This window comes from Eleutherodactylus coqui, chromosome 1 (assembly GCF_035609145.1).
Source record: "Eleutherodactylus coqui strain aEleCoq1 chromosome 1, aEleCoq1.hap1, whole genome shotgun sequence".
NCBI classification, from domain to species: Eukaryota; Metazoa; Chordata; class Amphibia; order Anura; family Eleutherodactylidae; genus Eleutherodactylus; species Eleutherodactylus coqui.
In genome coordinates, this window is record NC_089837.1 from 355,908,881 (window position 1) to 355,924,550 (window position 15,670).

General features: G+C 51.1%; 1 protein-coding gene across 1 annotated transcript in view; it reads left to right on the forward strand.

The window, feature by feature from the left end:
- The first annotated feature begins 12,633 nt into the window (after window positions 1-12,633).
- Window positions 12,634-15,670, forward strand: part of CDC16 (cell division cycle 16) — a 30,555-nt gene continuing 27,518 nt past the window's right edge. Inside the window, exon 1 of the mRNA XM_066577284.1 lies at window positions 12,634-12,858. Coding sequence (XP_066433381.1) covers window positions 12,811-12,858 — 48 coding nt within the window. The 5' untranslated portion in view covers window positions 12,634-12,810. The remainder of the gene's footprint in view (window positions 12,859-15,670) is intronic.

A 15,670-nucleotide genomic window follows, 5' to 3' on the forward strand; every position in this document is an offset into this window, starting at 1 on the left:
CCCCAGCACAGCTGCACCTTCCCCATTAAGATGCAGCCCGTCCCTACGGTTGAGCCTGTAGCCGACAGCAAAGTCAGCCCACTTCTCCAGGAACCCAAATCCCTCCTTCTTACACCAACTCCGGAGCCACTTGTTTACCTCCCTAAGATCCTGCTGCCTTTCTAGTGTGGCTTTAGGTGCAGGTAGTATTTCCGAGAAAACTACCCTGGAGGTCCGCGCCCAAAGCTTGGACCCTAGGTCCCTGAAATCATTTTTGAGGGCCCTCCATCGACCTCTAATTTGTTCATTGGTGCCAACATGCACCATGACTGCTGGATCCTCACCAGCCCCTCCCAGTAATCTGTCAATCCGATCCGCGATGTGTCAAACTCGAGCGCCAGGAAGACAACACACCGTTTGACGATCCCGGTCTTTATGGCAGATTGCCCTATCTGTCCCCCTAATAATTGAGTCCCCCACCACTAGGACCTGTCTAGCCTGCCCTACGCTCCCTGTCCCCGTCTCACTGGAGCAGTTATCCCCCTGGCGTTCAGAGGGCGTGTCGTGCTGCAGCGGTGCTGGCTCTGTAATGGCATCCCTCTCATCTGCCAATCGTGCAAGCTTGTTGGGTTGTGCCAGTTCAGGACTAGCCTCCCTGGTTCTCTTCCCTCTATCCCTCCTTCTTTCTGTCACCCAGCTTACTGCCTGCTGCCCCTGCACTTCCGTACTACCATCCGCCCCCGCCTCTACCCCAGCGAGTGCCTGCTCAGTGAGCACCAAACTCCTTTCCATGATGTCAATGGCTCTCAGTGTTGCCAGTTGCCCATTTAGATCCAGGATTTGGGCTTCTAAATGTGCGACGTGCACGCATCTTGCGCAACAGTATGCACCCTCGATCGGCTGATCAAGGACCGCATACATTGCACAAGTAGCACACTGGATGGCATTGCCAAGCATGGAGCTCATCCTAATGGGGATCTACAATTTACTTGTGGAAGTAGTGAAGATAGATTTGTTCACACTCCGCTCACATGCTGTCGCCTCTGCGCAACCGCTCACACACTGATGCTCACGTGTAACCGCTCACACGCTGCCCCCTCTGTGCAACCGCTCACACGCTGCCCCCTCTGCGCAACCGCTCACACGCTGCCCCCTCTGTGCAACCGCTCACACGCTGCCCCCTCTGTGCAACCGCTCACACGCTGCCCCCTCTGCGCAACCGCTCACACGCTGCCCCCTCTGCGCAACCGCTCACATGCTGCCCCCTCTGAGCAACCGCTCACACGCTGCCCCCTCTGCGCAACCGCTCACACGCTGCCCCCTCTGCGCAACCGCTCACACACTGCCCCCTCTGCGCAACCGCTCACATGCTGCCTCCTCTGCGCAACCGCTCACACGCTGCCCCCTCTGCGCAACCGCTCACACGCTGCCCCCTCTGCGCAACCGCTCACACGCTGCCCCCTCTGCGCAACCGCTCACACGCTGCCCCCTCTGCTCAACCGCTCACACGCTGCCCCCCCTCTGCTCAACCGCTCACAGGCTGCCCCCTCTGCTCAACCGCTCACACGCTGCCCCCTCTGCTCAACCGCTCACATGCTGATGCCTGCACGCAACCGCTCACACGCTGCCCCCTCTGCTCAACCGCTCACACGCTGCCCCCCCTCTGCTCAACCGCTCACAGGCTGCCCCCTCTGCTCAACCGCTCACACGCTGCCCCCTCTGCTCAACCGCTCACATGCTGATGCCTGCACGCAACCGCTCATACACTGACTCTTGCAAGCAACCGCTCACACACTGACTATTGCAAGCAACCGCTCACACACTGACTCTTGCAAGCAACCGCTCACACAACAAAAAAAATTTTTTTCCCCCCTCCTCACAAACACTTAGACCCCCACACACACACACTTACAGTAGGTACACAGAAGACACAACTAGGACACACTAGATACACAGAAGACACACACCAGATTCACACACACAGAAGATACTTATCGGCTCCTGTTGCAGCTCCTCCACAGTGACGTCACCTGTTCTCCCGGCGGCCGCTCACTCTGCCCTCCTGCTGCTGCTTCGGGACCTGTTCTGCTTCTGTACTCCTCCTGCCGGCTCTTCCTCGGACTCCTGTCACCTCCGGGCAGCTTTAAAATAAGAAAGTACCTTATACTCACCTTACGAATTGCCGAAGCGCTCCTGTTCCCTTACTGCTCAGGTCACCTTTTCCTGCTTCTAGGTTTCGCAAAATGTGATTGTTCTCAGCAAGAGAATCCAAGTAACCTTGTAGATATGATACCTTTTAATGGCTAACAAAAATACATGATGTTAATGTGAGCTTTCAGACCTACTCAGAGTCCTTTATCAAAGCAAAATGAAATGGATCTGAACAGGCGTGCACATTTATACACACATACATGACAAGGCACAGACATGGATGTGATTAATTTGCACTTAAAAGAATAGTCACTGCTAAGGGAGTGAAGGTTTTATGGTCCCTGAATTAAGGTGCATTTACGCCACAAAGATGATCACTCAAAAGATGGCTTTTGAGCGATCATTTTGCATAAACTACTACTTGGTACTAATGCCACTAGGAGCTGTATTCAGGGAACAGACCACCTGCTGTTCCCTGATTACATTGCCTTTGATCTGCCACAGGGCTGACAGCTGAGAACAGCGGAGACAATGCAATCAGCTGTTTTCAGCACTCCCCGGGCAGAGCACAGTGTGTGGTCCTGCTCATCAGCTGTTCTGCCGAACGATGGATTTCAGGCAGAACTGAATTCCATCATTCGGCAGAACCGTGAAAGATGGGCACATTTACACACAACGATTATCACTCAAAAGATGGCTTTTGAGCAAATTTTGAGCGATAATCGTTGTGTTTAAATGGGCCTTTAGTGAACACTACCACAGAAATACAAACATCTTTAGAAAGTCACTAATATGGGAGTGAAGGGTTTATGGTCCCTGAATTAATGAATACTACCACAGAAATATTTGCAGTCATGTGTGGGCAACCGCTGTGGCTAATCACTGGCATCAGCATGGGTAAGGTGATTATAAGGTGCATTGTTACTTTAATGTCACCCAGGCTTTTAGGCTGTTTGTTGTTCCTACTGTACAAGCCCTTTAAATAACTCATTTAAATGTGATTAATTTCTTTTGTATGCATAAGTTGTTCGAATGGCCCCTCTACATGGGATGACAGTCGGGTAAACTACTGCACGAGCGCTGACATCACCGCTAAGTTCGTTAGCGCTCGTGCAGAGCATTTAGATGGACAGAATTCACTGCTGGATCGCGGGCTTCTCACTTAGTGCTTCACCTTCTATGTGAAGTGCTTACAGGGAGCATTTACATTGAAAAAGAAGCCCGCGATCCAGCAATAGTTTTTATGTTGGCTGAAATTCAACAATAACAAATAGTGAGCGATTTTTTTTTTGCATTTACACTGCACGATTATTGCTCAAATTAGTTTTGAGAGATAACCGTTATGTGTAAATGGGCCATTAGCCCTGCTCAGAACTGAACCAACCTTTGGTGTGACGTGCAAAGTTTGCAATTCACAGTAAGGGAAATTGATTTAAACTAGTGCTAATAGTAAGGATAGTAGTTGCTCATAGTAACCAGTTATGCTGAGCTCTGTTATTGGCATGGTCCTTGACTCCACCTGCTGAATTTAGCAGTGGGGTGCATGTGTGATCATCATTCCATTCACTGTCTGGAGATAGCGCTCAAGTATGTCCATCAGCCCAAAATTGAAGCAAAATACTTAAGGCCTACCACTGGCCTTTGGCCACTTGACTGCTTCTGCGCTGTGAATTCCACTCGCTTAGTCATACGCTCCTACGTCTCACTACAGGCGTGCGCAAAATTGTTTCCTGGCTCTGCTGTGCCCGTTACATCACCGCCGTCATAGCGCCAGAGGGAAACAGTATACATAATATACGCTGCATACAGTATCTGTCTGGTGTTTCAGCTCTCCATTTAAAAAAATTGAAGCAAAATACTTAAGGCCTACCACTGCCCTTTAGCCACTTGACTGCTTCTGCGCTGTGAATTCCACTAGCTCAGTAATACGCACCTACGTCTCACTACAGGCGTGTGCAAAATTGTTTCCTGGCTCTGCTGTGCGTTCCGTAAGCAAAGTCAGCCTCCAACCACAGGCCAATAAACGGCACATTTAATTACAGCGTTCTGTTTCTGCTCTACGCGTAATAGACCATGCTGAGGGGTAGGGGTAGGCCTAGAGGATGTGGACGCAGGCAAGGACGCGGAGGCCCAAGTCAGGGTGTGGGCACAGGCCGAGTTCCTGATCCAGGTGTATCGCAGCCGACTGCTGCGGGATTAGGAGAGAGGCACGTTTCTGTTGTCCCCAGATTCATCTCACAATTAATGGGTCCATGCGGTAGACCTTTATTAGAAAATGAGCAGTGTGAGTAGGTCCTGTCGTGGATGGCAGAAAGTGCATCCAGCAATCTATCGACCACCCAAACTTCTACGCCGTCCACTGCTGCAACTCTGAATCCTCTGGCTGCTGCTCCTCCTTCCTCCCAGCCTCCTCACTCCATTACAATGACACATTCTGAGGAGCAGGCAGACTCCCAGGAACTGTTCTCGGGCCCCTGCCCAGAATGGGCAGTAATGGTTCCTCTCCCACCGGAGGAGTTTGTCGTGACTGATGCCCAACCTTTGGAAAGTTCCCGGGGTCTGGGGGATGAGGCTGGGGACTTCCGGCAACTGTCTCAAGAGCTTTCAGTGGGTGAGGAGGACGATGACGATGAGACACAGTTGTCTATCAGTGAGGTAGTAGTAAGGGCAGTAAGTCCGAGGGAGGAGCGCACAGAGGATTCGGAGGAAGAGCAGCTGGACGATGAGGTGACTGACCCCACCTGGTTTGCTAAGCCTACTGAGGACAGGTCTTCAAAGGGGGAGGCAAGTGCAGCAGCAGGGCAGGTTGGAAGAGGCAGTGCGGTGGCCAAGGGTAGAGGCAGGGCCAGACCGAATAATCCACCAACTGTTTCCCAAAGCGCCCCCTCGCGCCATGCCACTCTGCAGAGGCCGAGGTGCTCAAAGGTGTGGCAGTTTTTCGCTGAGAGTGCAGACGACCGACGAACTGTGGTGTGCAAGGTTTTTCGTGCCAAGATCAGCCGTGGAGCCACTACCACCAGCCTCACCACCACCAGCATGCGCAGACATATGATGGCCAAGCACCCCACAAGGTGGGACGAAGGCCGTTCACCGCCTCCGGTTTGCACCACTGCCTCTCCCCCTGTGCCCCAACCTGCCACTGAGATCTAACCCCCCTCTCAGGACACAGGCACTACCGTCTCCTGGCCTGCACCCACACCCTCACCTCCACTGTGCTCGGCCCCATCCAGCAATGTCTCTCAGCGCAGCGTCCAGCCGTCGCTAGCGCAACTGTTTGAGCGCAAACGCAAGTACGCTGCCACGCACCCGCACGCTCAAGCGTTAAACGTGCACATAGCCAAATTGATCAGCCTGGAGATGCTGCCGTATAGGCTTGTGGAAACGGTGGCTTTCAAAAACATGATGGCGGCGGCCCGAGCTACTCGGTTCCCAGTCACCACTACTTTTCCCGATGTGCCGTCCCAGCCCTGCACGACCACATCTCTCGCAACATTGTACGCGCCCTCACCAACGCGGTTACTGCCAAGGTCCACTTAACAACGGACACGTGGACAAGCACAGGCGGGCAGGGCCACTATATCTCCCTGACGGCACATTGGGTGAATTTAGTGGAGGCTGGGACCGAGTCAGAGCCTGGGACCGCTCACGTCCTACCAACCCCCAGAATTGCGGGCCCCAGCTCGGTGCTGGTATCTGCGGCGGTGTATGCTTCCTCCACTAAACCACCCTCCTCCTCCTCCTACGCAACCTCTGTCTCGCAATCAAGATGTGTCAACAGCAGCACGTCACCACCAGTCGGTGTCGCGCGGGGTGGCAGCACAGCGGTGGGCAAGCGCCAGCAGGCCGTGCTGAAACTACTCAGCTTAGGAGAGAAGAGGCACACGGCCCACGAACAGCTGCAGGGTCTGACAGAGCAGACCGACCGCTGGCTTTCGCCGCTCAGCCTCCAACCGGGCATGGTCGTGTGTGACAACGGCCGTAACCTGGTGGCGGCTCTGCAGCTCGGCAGCCTCACTCACGTGCCATGCCTGGCCCACGTCTTTAATTTGGTGGTTCAGCGGTTTCTGAAAAGCTACCCACGCTTGTCAGACCTGCTCGGAAAGGTGCGCCGGCTCAGCGCACATTTCCGCAAGTCCAAGACGGACGCTGCCACCCTGCGGACCCTGCAACATCGATTTAATCTGCCAGTGCACCGACTGCTGTGCGACGTGCCCACACGGTGGAACTCTACGCTCCACATGTTGGCCAGGCTCTATGAGCAACGTAGAGCTATAGTGGAATACCAACTCCAACATGGGCGGCGCAGTGGGAGTCAGCCTCCTCAATTCTTTACAGAAGAGTGGGCCTGGTTGGCAGACATCTGCCAGGTCCTTGGAAACTTTGAGGAGTCTACCCAGATGGTGAGCGGCAATGCTGCAATCATTAGCGACACCATTCCTCTGCTATGCCTCTTGAGAAGTTCGCTGCAAAGCATAAAGGCAGACGCTTTGCGCTCGGAAACGGAGGCGGGAGAAGACAGTATGTCGCTGGATAGTCAGAGCACCCTCATGTCTTTATCTCAGCGCGTTGAGGAGGAGGAGGGGGAGGAGCATGAGGAGGAGGGGGAAGAGACAGCTTGGCCCACTGCTGAGGGTACCCATGCTGCTTGCCTGTCATCCTTTCAGTGTGTATGGCCTGAGGAGGAGGAGGAGGAGATTCCTGAAAGTGATCTTCCTAGTGAGGACAGCCATGTGTTGCGTACAGGTACCCTGGCACACATGGCGGACTTCAGGTTAGGATGCCTTTCTCGTGACCCTCGCGTTACACGCATTCTGGCCACTACGGATTACTGGGTGTACACACTGCTCGACCCACGGTATAAGGAGAACCTTTCCACTCTCATACCCGAAGAGGAAAGGGGTTCGAGAGTGATGCTATACCACAGGACCCTGGCAGACAAACTGATGGTAAAATTCCCATCCGACAGCGCTAGTGGCAGAAGGCGCAGTTCCAAGGGCCAGGTAGCAGGGGAGGTGCGGAGATCAGGCAGCATGTACAGCACAGGCAGGGGAACACTCTCCAAGGCCTTTGACAGCTTTATGGCTCCCCAGCAAGACTGTGTCACCGCTCCCCAGTCAAGGCTGAGTCGGCGGGAGCACTGTAAAAGGATGGTGAGGGAGTACGTAGCCGATCGCACGACCGTCCTCCGTGATGCCTCTGCCCCTACAACTACTGGGTGTCGAAGCTGGAGACGTGGCCTGAACTCGCGCTGTATGCCCTGGAGGTGCTTGCTTGTCCTGCGGCTAGCGTCTTGTCAGAGAGGGTGTTTAGTGCGGCTGGGGGAATCATCACGGATAAGCGTACCAGCCTGTCAACCGACAGTGCCGACAGGCTTACACTCATGAAGATGAACAAAACCTGGATTTCCCCAGACTTCTCTTCTCCACTAGCGGACAGCAGCGGTACCTAAACAATACGTAGGCTGCACCCACGGATAGAAGCATCGTTCTCTATCACCATCAAAAACGGGGACCTTTTAGCTTCATCAATCTGTGTATTATATTCATCCTCCTCCTCCTGCTCCTCCTCCTGAAACCTCACGTAATCACGCCGAATGGGCAATTTTTCTTAGGCCCACAAGGCTCAGTCATATTACTTTAGTAAACAATGTTTATACGTTTCAATTCTCATTAAAGCGTTGAAACTTGCACCTGAACCAATTTTTATTTTAACTGGGCTGCCTACAGGCCTAGTTACAAATTAAGGCACATTAATCAAAGCGATTAATGGGTTTCACCTGCCCTCTTGGTTGGGCATGGGCAATTTTTCTAAGGTACATTAGTACTGTTGGTACACCAATTTTTTTGGGCCCTCGCCTACAGTGTAATCCTTGTAATTTTTATGGGCTTCGCCTGCACTCATGGTACAGCAAGGTGTGTGGGGTTGGCCTACACTTTTGCTACATAAATGTAACTGGGACCTTGTCTATACTGCAACTACTGAAATGTGAAAGAGACTGTTATCTCCTTAAACTTCTGCAACGGGAATGTTACTGTGGCGTGTCTTGACTGCTACTATTACTGAAATGGAACTAATACTGTGCTCCCCCTATACTGCTGCTTCGGAATTGTTACTGGGGCCTGTCTGGACTGCTACTACTACTGAAATGGAACTAATACTGTGCTCCCCCTATAATGCTGCTAGTGATATGTTACTGTGGCCTGTCCCTAATGCTACCGCTGAAATGTTACTAATTCTGGGCTCTACCTATACCGCTGCTAATGCTATGTCACTGGGGTGTGGAAACAGAGGCTTCCCAAAGACATGATGGTGGCGAGGCCATTTCCCACCAACGCGGTTACTGTTAAGGTGCATATATCCACGGACATGTGGAGAGGACACGTAGTGCCTCAAAAACATCTCCCTCCTCCTCCAACAATGAAAACATTCTTGGCAAATACCTTTGCATTGGTCCGTCTGGTGGCAGTCCAAGAATTTCACCTTTACCGACACAACAAGAGAGCCCCCCCCTACCATCCCCCCGCCACGGTCCACTTAATCCTGGCCACATTCCGAAAAGTAACTAAATAAAACCGCGCTACTAGGTGCGCAGTCGCCACCACATTCCCACCAACGCGGTTACTGTTAAGGTACATATTACCAGTCTGACTGGGGCATGCACTGTGGGCCGAAGCACACCTGTATTGTATGTGACGTTAGCTCTGCTGAGCAGGGCACTGCAATGGAATACATTTATGTACCGCCGGTGGCTTCCTGGGACCCACCCACGCTGTCGGTCCACACGGAGTTGTAACTGCATGTGTCCACTTCTAAAGAACCCCAGTCTGACTGGGGCATGCAGTGTGGGCCGAAGCCCATCTGCATTAAACCTGACGTTACCTCAGCTGTGATGGGCAATGCAATGGGATATATTTATGTACCGCCGGTGGCTTCCTGGGACCCACCCATGCCGTGGGTCCACAGGGACTTCACATTAGGGAGTTGTACCTGCCAGTGTCTATGTATTAAAAACCCCGGTCAGACTGGGGCATGCAGTGTGGGCCGAAAACCACCTGCATTTAATCGGACGTTACCTCAGCTGTGATGGGCAATGCAATGGGATATATTTATGTACCGCCGGTGGCTTCCTGGGACCCACCCATGCTGTGGGTCCACACGGAGTTGTAACTGCATGTGTCCACTTCTAAAGAACCGCAGTCTGACTAGGGCATGCAGTGTGGGCCGAAGCCCACCTGCATTTAATCGGATGTTACCTCAGCTGTGATGGGCACTGCAATGGGATTTAGTTATGTACAGCCGGTGGGTTCCAGGGAGCCACCCATGCTGTGGGTCCACAGGGACTTCACAATAGGGAGTTGTACCTGCCTGTGTCTACTTATAAAAAACCCCAGTGTGACTGGGGCATGCAGTGTGGGCCGAAGCCCACCTGCATTTAATCTGACGTTATCTCTGCTCTCCAGGGCACTGCAATGGGATACATTTATGTACAGCCGGGGAGTTCCAGGGAGCCACCCATGCTGTGGGTGCACACGGAATTCCCATTGCGGAGTTGTACCTGCCTGTGACTATTTATAAAAAACCCCGGTCTGACTGGGGCATGCAGACACCTTGACAGAATTAATAGTGTGTGGCACATGGGTTCCCCATTGCTATGTCCACGTGTGCAGCTCCTGATGGAGCTGGCACAGGATTGGATTTCTCATTGCTTCTGTACAGCATTGTGGGCTATTGCCCCGCCTCTTCTAATGAGGGTCGCTGCCTGGCCATGCCAACCCTCTGCAGTGTGTGCCTGTGGTTCCTCCTCATGGCAGACGCACTTATAAATAGACATGAGGGTGGTGTAGCTATGAGGCCAGTGTGTGGCATGAGTGCAGCTGAAGGCTGCGCAGGGACACTTTGGTGAGCGCTGTGGACACTGGGTCGTGCGGGGGGGTTGGGCAGCATGTAACCCAGGAAAAGTGGCAGCGGAGTGTCATGCAGGCAGTGATTGTGCTTTGTTGGAGGTAGCGTGGTGCTTAGCTAAGGTATGACTTGCTAATGAGGGCTTTTCAGAAGTAAAAATTGTTGGGAGGGGGGGGGGGCCCACTCTTGCCGCTATTGTGGCTTAATAGTGGGACCTGGGAACTTGAGATGCAGCCCAACATGTAGCCCCTCGCCTGCCCTATCCGTTTCTGTGTCGTTCCCATCACTTTCTTGAATTTCCCAGATTTTCACAAATAAAAACCTTAGTGAGCATCGGCGATATACAAAAATGCTCGGGTCGCCCATTGACTTCAATGGGGTTCGTTACTCGAAACGAACCCTCGAGCATCGCGAAAAGTTCGGCTCGAGTAACGAGCACCCGAGCATTTTGGTGCTCGCTCATTTCTAATAGATAGATAGATATGAGATAGAGAGATATTGTTAGAGAAATTAGAAATGAATACCGTCTTATTATATAAATGTATGTTATATCAATGTACATATATTTACAGAATTATTACAAATGATCTTCTCTTGTAAAACACTCATAACTCAAGTTTAATTTTCAAAATATTGCTAATAAAATCATCATTACGGGTCATTTTTATGTTTTTTTGTTGAGTAATTCCAAGGAATCCACAACGCGCTTTCCCACCCAAAGTAAATAAGAGCTGGGGAGCGTGCGTGTGGCAGGGGAATTGGATTGGAAAGGGTTCATTTTATCATTGTCTTGGAACTGAACATGCAAGTAACTAATGCTGCCATCTACTGGAAAGAAAGGGAGGTTTCAGCTTACAATGCTTAGGAAGGACAATAACAGGATTTCATTTTCTTCTAGAATGTCATTTTTTTCAAGAGTGGAACCATAAGGCCGTGTTCACACAGTGAAATTTCCTGTCAGAAAAATGGAATCCATGGCGGACTGACCATCGGGTTCGAGATGCCAATTTGGAGTCTGACATGCCACGCATCTGCATATTAATTGAGCCCTATTCAAGGAAGCGACATGGCATTTCTTTCCCGAAACAAGGATTTCAACTCCACGATGGAAGAGCCCACAACCGTGGCAACTACCAGGTCCATTTCCCGCTGAGATAGCGTAGTAGTCCATCAGCCTAACGTGTCCTCCAGTGGAGGTAGAAACAAAAGGAGACCAAGTCAAACAAAGCCCAGGGTTTGGCATCTTTGGACTCCGTTTCCCTCATTGAAATTCAGTTGCAAATTCTTCAGCATTTCCGCATCAAAAACAGAGTCAAAATCTGTACTGCTGGTGCGAATTCCGACTCGACATCAGCTGCGAATCCACAGCTGATTTCAGCAGATTCAGCGCTCCCCTCTCCCACAATTCTTTGCGTTATCAGTGCAGCTTTACATCTGACAACCTATTATATGTCTAGCAGGAACCCGAGTGACGGACCCCATCGATCAAATATTGATGACCTCTCCTAGAAACCCCTTTTAAGGCCACCTGCAGACGAGCGGGTCGGATCCGGCGGCGAGAATTCTCGCCGCGGGACCCGACCTGAGCGCCTGCAGAGACGAGCGCGTACTCACCCGCGCCCGGCGGCCCCGGCTCTTTCATGTGCCCCGCACAGAAATAGGACATGCCGCGGTTTGTTTGCCGCGCGACATTTCGCGCGGCCAAACCGTGGCCGTCTGCATAGGAGTGCGTATTGTAATGCACTTCTATGCAGGCTTTGAACCGCGGAAATCCCGCGGAAAATCCCACCGCGGGATTTCCGCCCGTGTGCAGGCGGCCTAAGCGTGTATGCACACCAGCAAATTTGATTTAAGGGTTCTGGAGCGGGCGACCGCCTCCGGATTCCGCAGCAAATATCGTCTGTAGCTTGCAATACAAAAATGATTTTTCCTGCACACGAGCAGAAACCAATTGTGGTTTTCGCTCGCGGATGAAAGATCGCAGCATGCTCCATTTTCCTGCAGATTACGCACGGATGGCTTCCATTGATGTCAATCGTAGTCGTATGACCTGCGGCCTGAAAAGCAGGAGTTTTTAAAAAACATCTGTACTGCGCATGTTCAACGGCGAGCCATGCGGACCATCCACAGTACAGAAAGAAGAAAATGAAAGCAGGTACGCGCGGACGCCGCTGCTGCCAGGGCCGGATTCCGCATGCAGAATCCGACCTGCCTGTGTGCATGCGGCTTAACTCAGAATTCCCTGAAATGGTACATAGAAATGGACTTTCCGAACTTGGTAAACCCTTTAAAAGGGGGCTGTGTTCATAAAACAATTCCTTTTAATCTGCTCGCCTCATCCTATAAATGTATGTTATTTCATACTATTATGATGCACACACATTTATTAATATTTTTCTACATGTTCTCAAGGTGTAAATATGTGACATAAAGTGCTAGGTCTGAGATTTCTGCCCTTCTTGTCAGTAATTTCCCAGAACAATAGACTGCTTTCGCCTGTCATTGTGAGCATGCAAGGAGTCACACTTATGCCTGTCCGCTTGCCACCGCTAGTTGGCCCGGAACGTTAAGATTGTTTCATTGTTTCCGCCCGGCGGAAGATGTGTGTGACACCTATCCTGATGCAGCACAGTTGATACCGCTGCACACCCGGGGGTGAAAGAAGAGAAGACGGGGACTGCAGATTGGGGTACACTGAATAAAATTTTGCCGCGGTCAGTAGGGGGCGGGAGCGCGCTCCTCCATCGTGTGCGCGCTGGGCCGTGTAACCCCGAGATCATGAACCTGGAGCGGCTGAGGAAGAGAGTGAAGCAGTACATAGAGCAGGTAAGAGCACGTGACCGCCGCACGTCACGTGACAGGACATCAGTCCTAGCAGTATGTTATATAGTGTGACCTGTCACAGTGTGTGTGGGGGGTCCTATAACAGAAGTGCCCCCTGCTGGTCACTGCCTGTAATCTGCTGGACCTATAATAATCAGACTAGATGTGAGGAACGCTGTATAGAAGTCTCACGTACACATCTAGAAAACATGGCACGTCAGAGGTTTTGATCAGTGGGCTCCGGGTGCTGAGACCCCACTGATTGCTAATACTAAGGGGCGGAGGCACTCAGTCCATTCAGCCATTTTTGGCTTTGCACCCGGACCCCAGTGATTGACACTACTGATACCATGGAAGTTTAAAGGGATATCCAACCTTTGTAAATTGATGGCCTATCCTAAGGATGAGCCGCCCATATGTGATCGAGGGGGCTGCCGCTGAGGATCCCTGCTGATCAGCTGACTGGTGGGGCTATGGTGCTCCTGCCGCACCTTTGTTTACGTCTGAGCACCATTTTACTCCTACTACAGAGCGCTATATTATTGATCGCGGCCGCTCGGATTACTACTGGCTTCCCCCATTCACTTCAATGGGACAAGTCTGTAGTACTGAGAACGGCCATGATCAATAACCCGGCGATCTGCAGTACGGGCAGGATGGTGCTCAAATATAAACACCAACTGTAGCCCCTTCAGTCTGCTGACCAGTCGGGATCCTCAGCGCAGACCCCCTCGAACACATATGGGCGTCTCATCCTCAGAATAGGCCATCAATTTACAAAGGTTGGATAACCCCTTTAAAAGGGACTGGGGGAATAGCACCGGAAACTAAGTTATGGTGCTCTTTAGGGAGGTGGATGGGGAGTCAGGTGATATATTTTTCATACTCCCCTGTGCCCGCTGTGATGCCTGCGTGCAGTCCGAAAATCTGACTCTTTTCAGACTGCTTAGTGCACATAGAAGTCTATGGGGGAGCGCGTGTAGCAGGCTGAAAAGAGTTGGATTTTCAGACTGCGTGTTGGCTTTCCTGGGAGACACCGCAGGAACGGGGGAGCGGGTGAGTATGAAAAATATGCGGTGACGTCCCCAAACAGCACTATAAGGTTGTATTTACAAGAGTAAATTGGATCGATATCATAAACCTGTGGGTTTTTTTGTGACTGCAGTGTGTTTCTGACCTTAAAACACATCCCAATACCTGTGATTTTAAGGCGTGTGAAAACATTGCATATTGTTCCAATAGTTGCAAAATGGAAAAAATGCATCGCACTGGCACCCAAATTACGTGGCAAGTGAGTGCGATGAGATTTTTTTCAGGCACCCATAGGAAATATTGGACAATTCTTGAATAAGAAATGTCGAAAAGTAGGACTTGCTGCAATTTTTCTACCTTGTTCTCCAGGAGAAAAGCCGCCCATATGTATGAACCCATTGAAAACAATGGTTTCTTGTTGCATGTGAGCTCCGTACGTATCACAATTGGACAGAACTTGGGCTGGGAAATCACCTGCGTAAATACAGCCTAACCTAGTTTATGGTGCGGTCCTTTTAAATATGGCGACAGATTGATAAAAAGGGATGCAAGTTTCTTGAGTAAATCTTGGTGAAAAGGCAAATTTGTAGCACATCCGGTAAATTCTGTACCATTTGGCACCATTTTGCACAAACATGGATTTATCAAAAGTGTATCTACCTTTAATATGAACCAATCAGAAATTGATGGCTTGTCCTGAGGAAAGGCCATCAATTTTTGGCTGGTTTCACACGACCGGATTGTAATCGCGGATTCCGCGAGTGTATGATGCGCTGTAATCTGCGGTTCAATTAAATGCATTGGATTACGCAGTTCCGCTCACATTAGCGGGTTGGAATTGCATAATCGCATCATGTTCTATTTTACAGCGGATATCCGCAACATAGAGCCCATTGTTCTCTATGGTCGTGGATATACCCACAGCCCATACCCAATTACATTGTGTACAGACTGCGGGTACCCGTGACATTGGTAAGCGACGGCCTGGGAAATATAAAGAAGCAAAAAAGGTGTACTGCGCATGACCATCGGTCATATGCAGTACAGTTTCGCTGCCGTACGCATGGCCACAGCTGGGCTCACAGCTGGGATCTGCTTACATCTATGTGAGCCCAGTCGTATGAGGTTGGGGACCCCCTTTAATAAAAGCTTGGATAACCATAACATCATATAATGAATTATGGAGGCCCACAGTGTTCATTGGTCGGAGCGCTCTCTACACCTGCCCTAACTTTTCTGCTAAAGGAGTTTTCCAGGCAAAAACCATTAATGGCTGTGTTTCAAGAAGCATTAACCCCTTGAGTGGCACGCCCGGAAAAGTTCCGTGACGAGCTCCACTGCTCATAGCAACATAGCCCGGAAGATTTCCGGGCTATGTATCACTATGGGAGCTGCAGAGCACAATGCCACAAGCTGTGACAGTGTGCTCTGCCTGCACAGACCCACAGAGAACAAAGCAAGGGCTTTGAAAAACCAGCAGAAGATATTGCCGACATGTCGGCAATCTCCTGCTTTGTTTACAGGTTGCCATAGAGACCATCGGCTTGTCAGAAGCAAGCCGATGGTCTCTGTGGCAGGGAGAGCTGGTTGTTAGCTGTCAGAGGACAGCTAGGTACTAGCTCTTACAGCAGAGATCAGAGAAAACCTCCGATCTCTGCTGTGTTAACCCTTTACATGCTGCAGTCTATGTGACTGCAGCATGTAAAGGGCTGTCACTGCAGCATGTAAAGGGCTGTCACCATCGGACCCCTGGAATGTGATCAGGGGTCCTGATGGGTCCCTG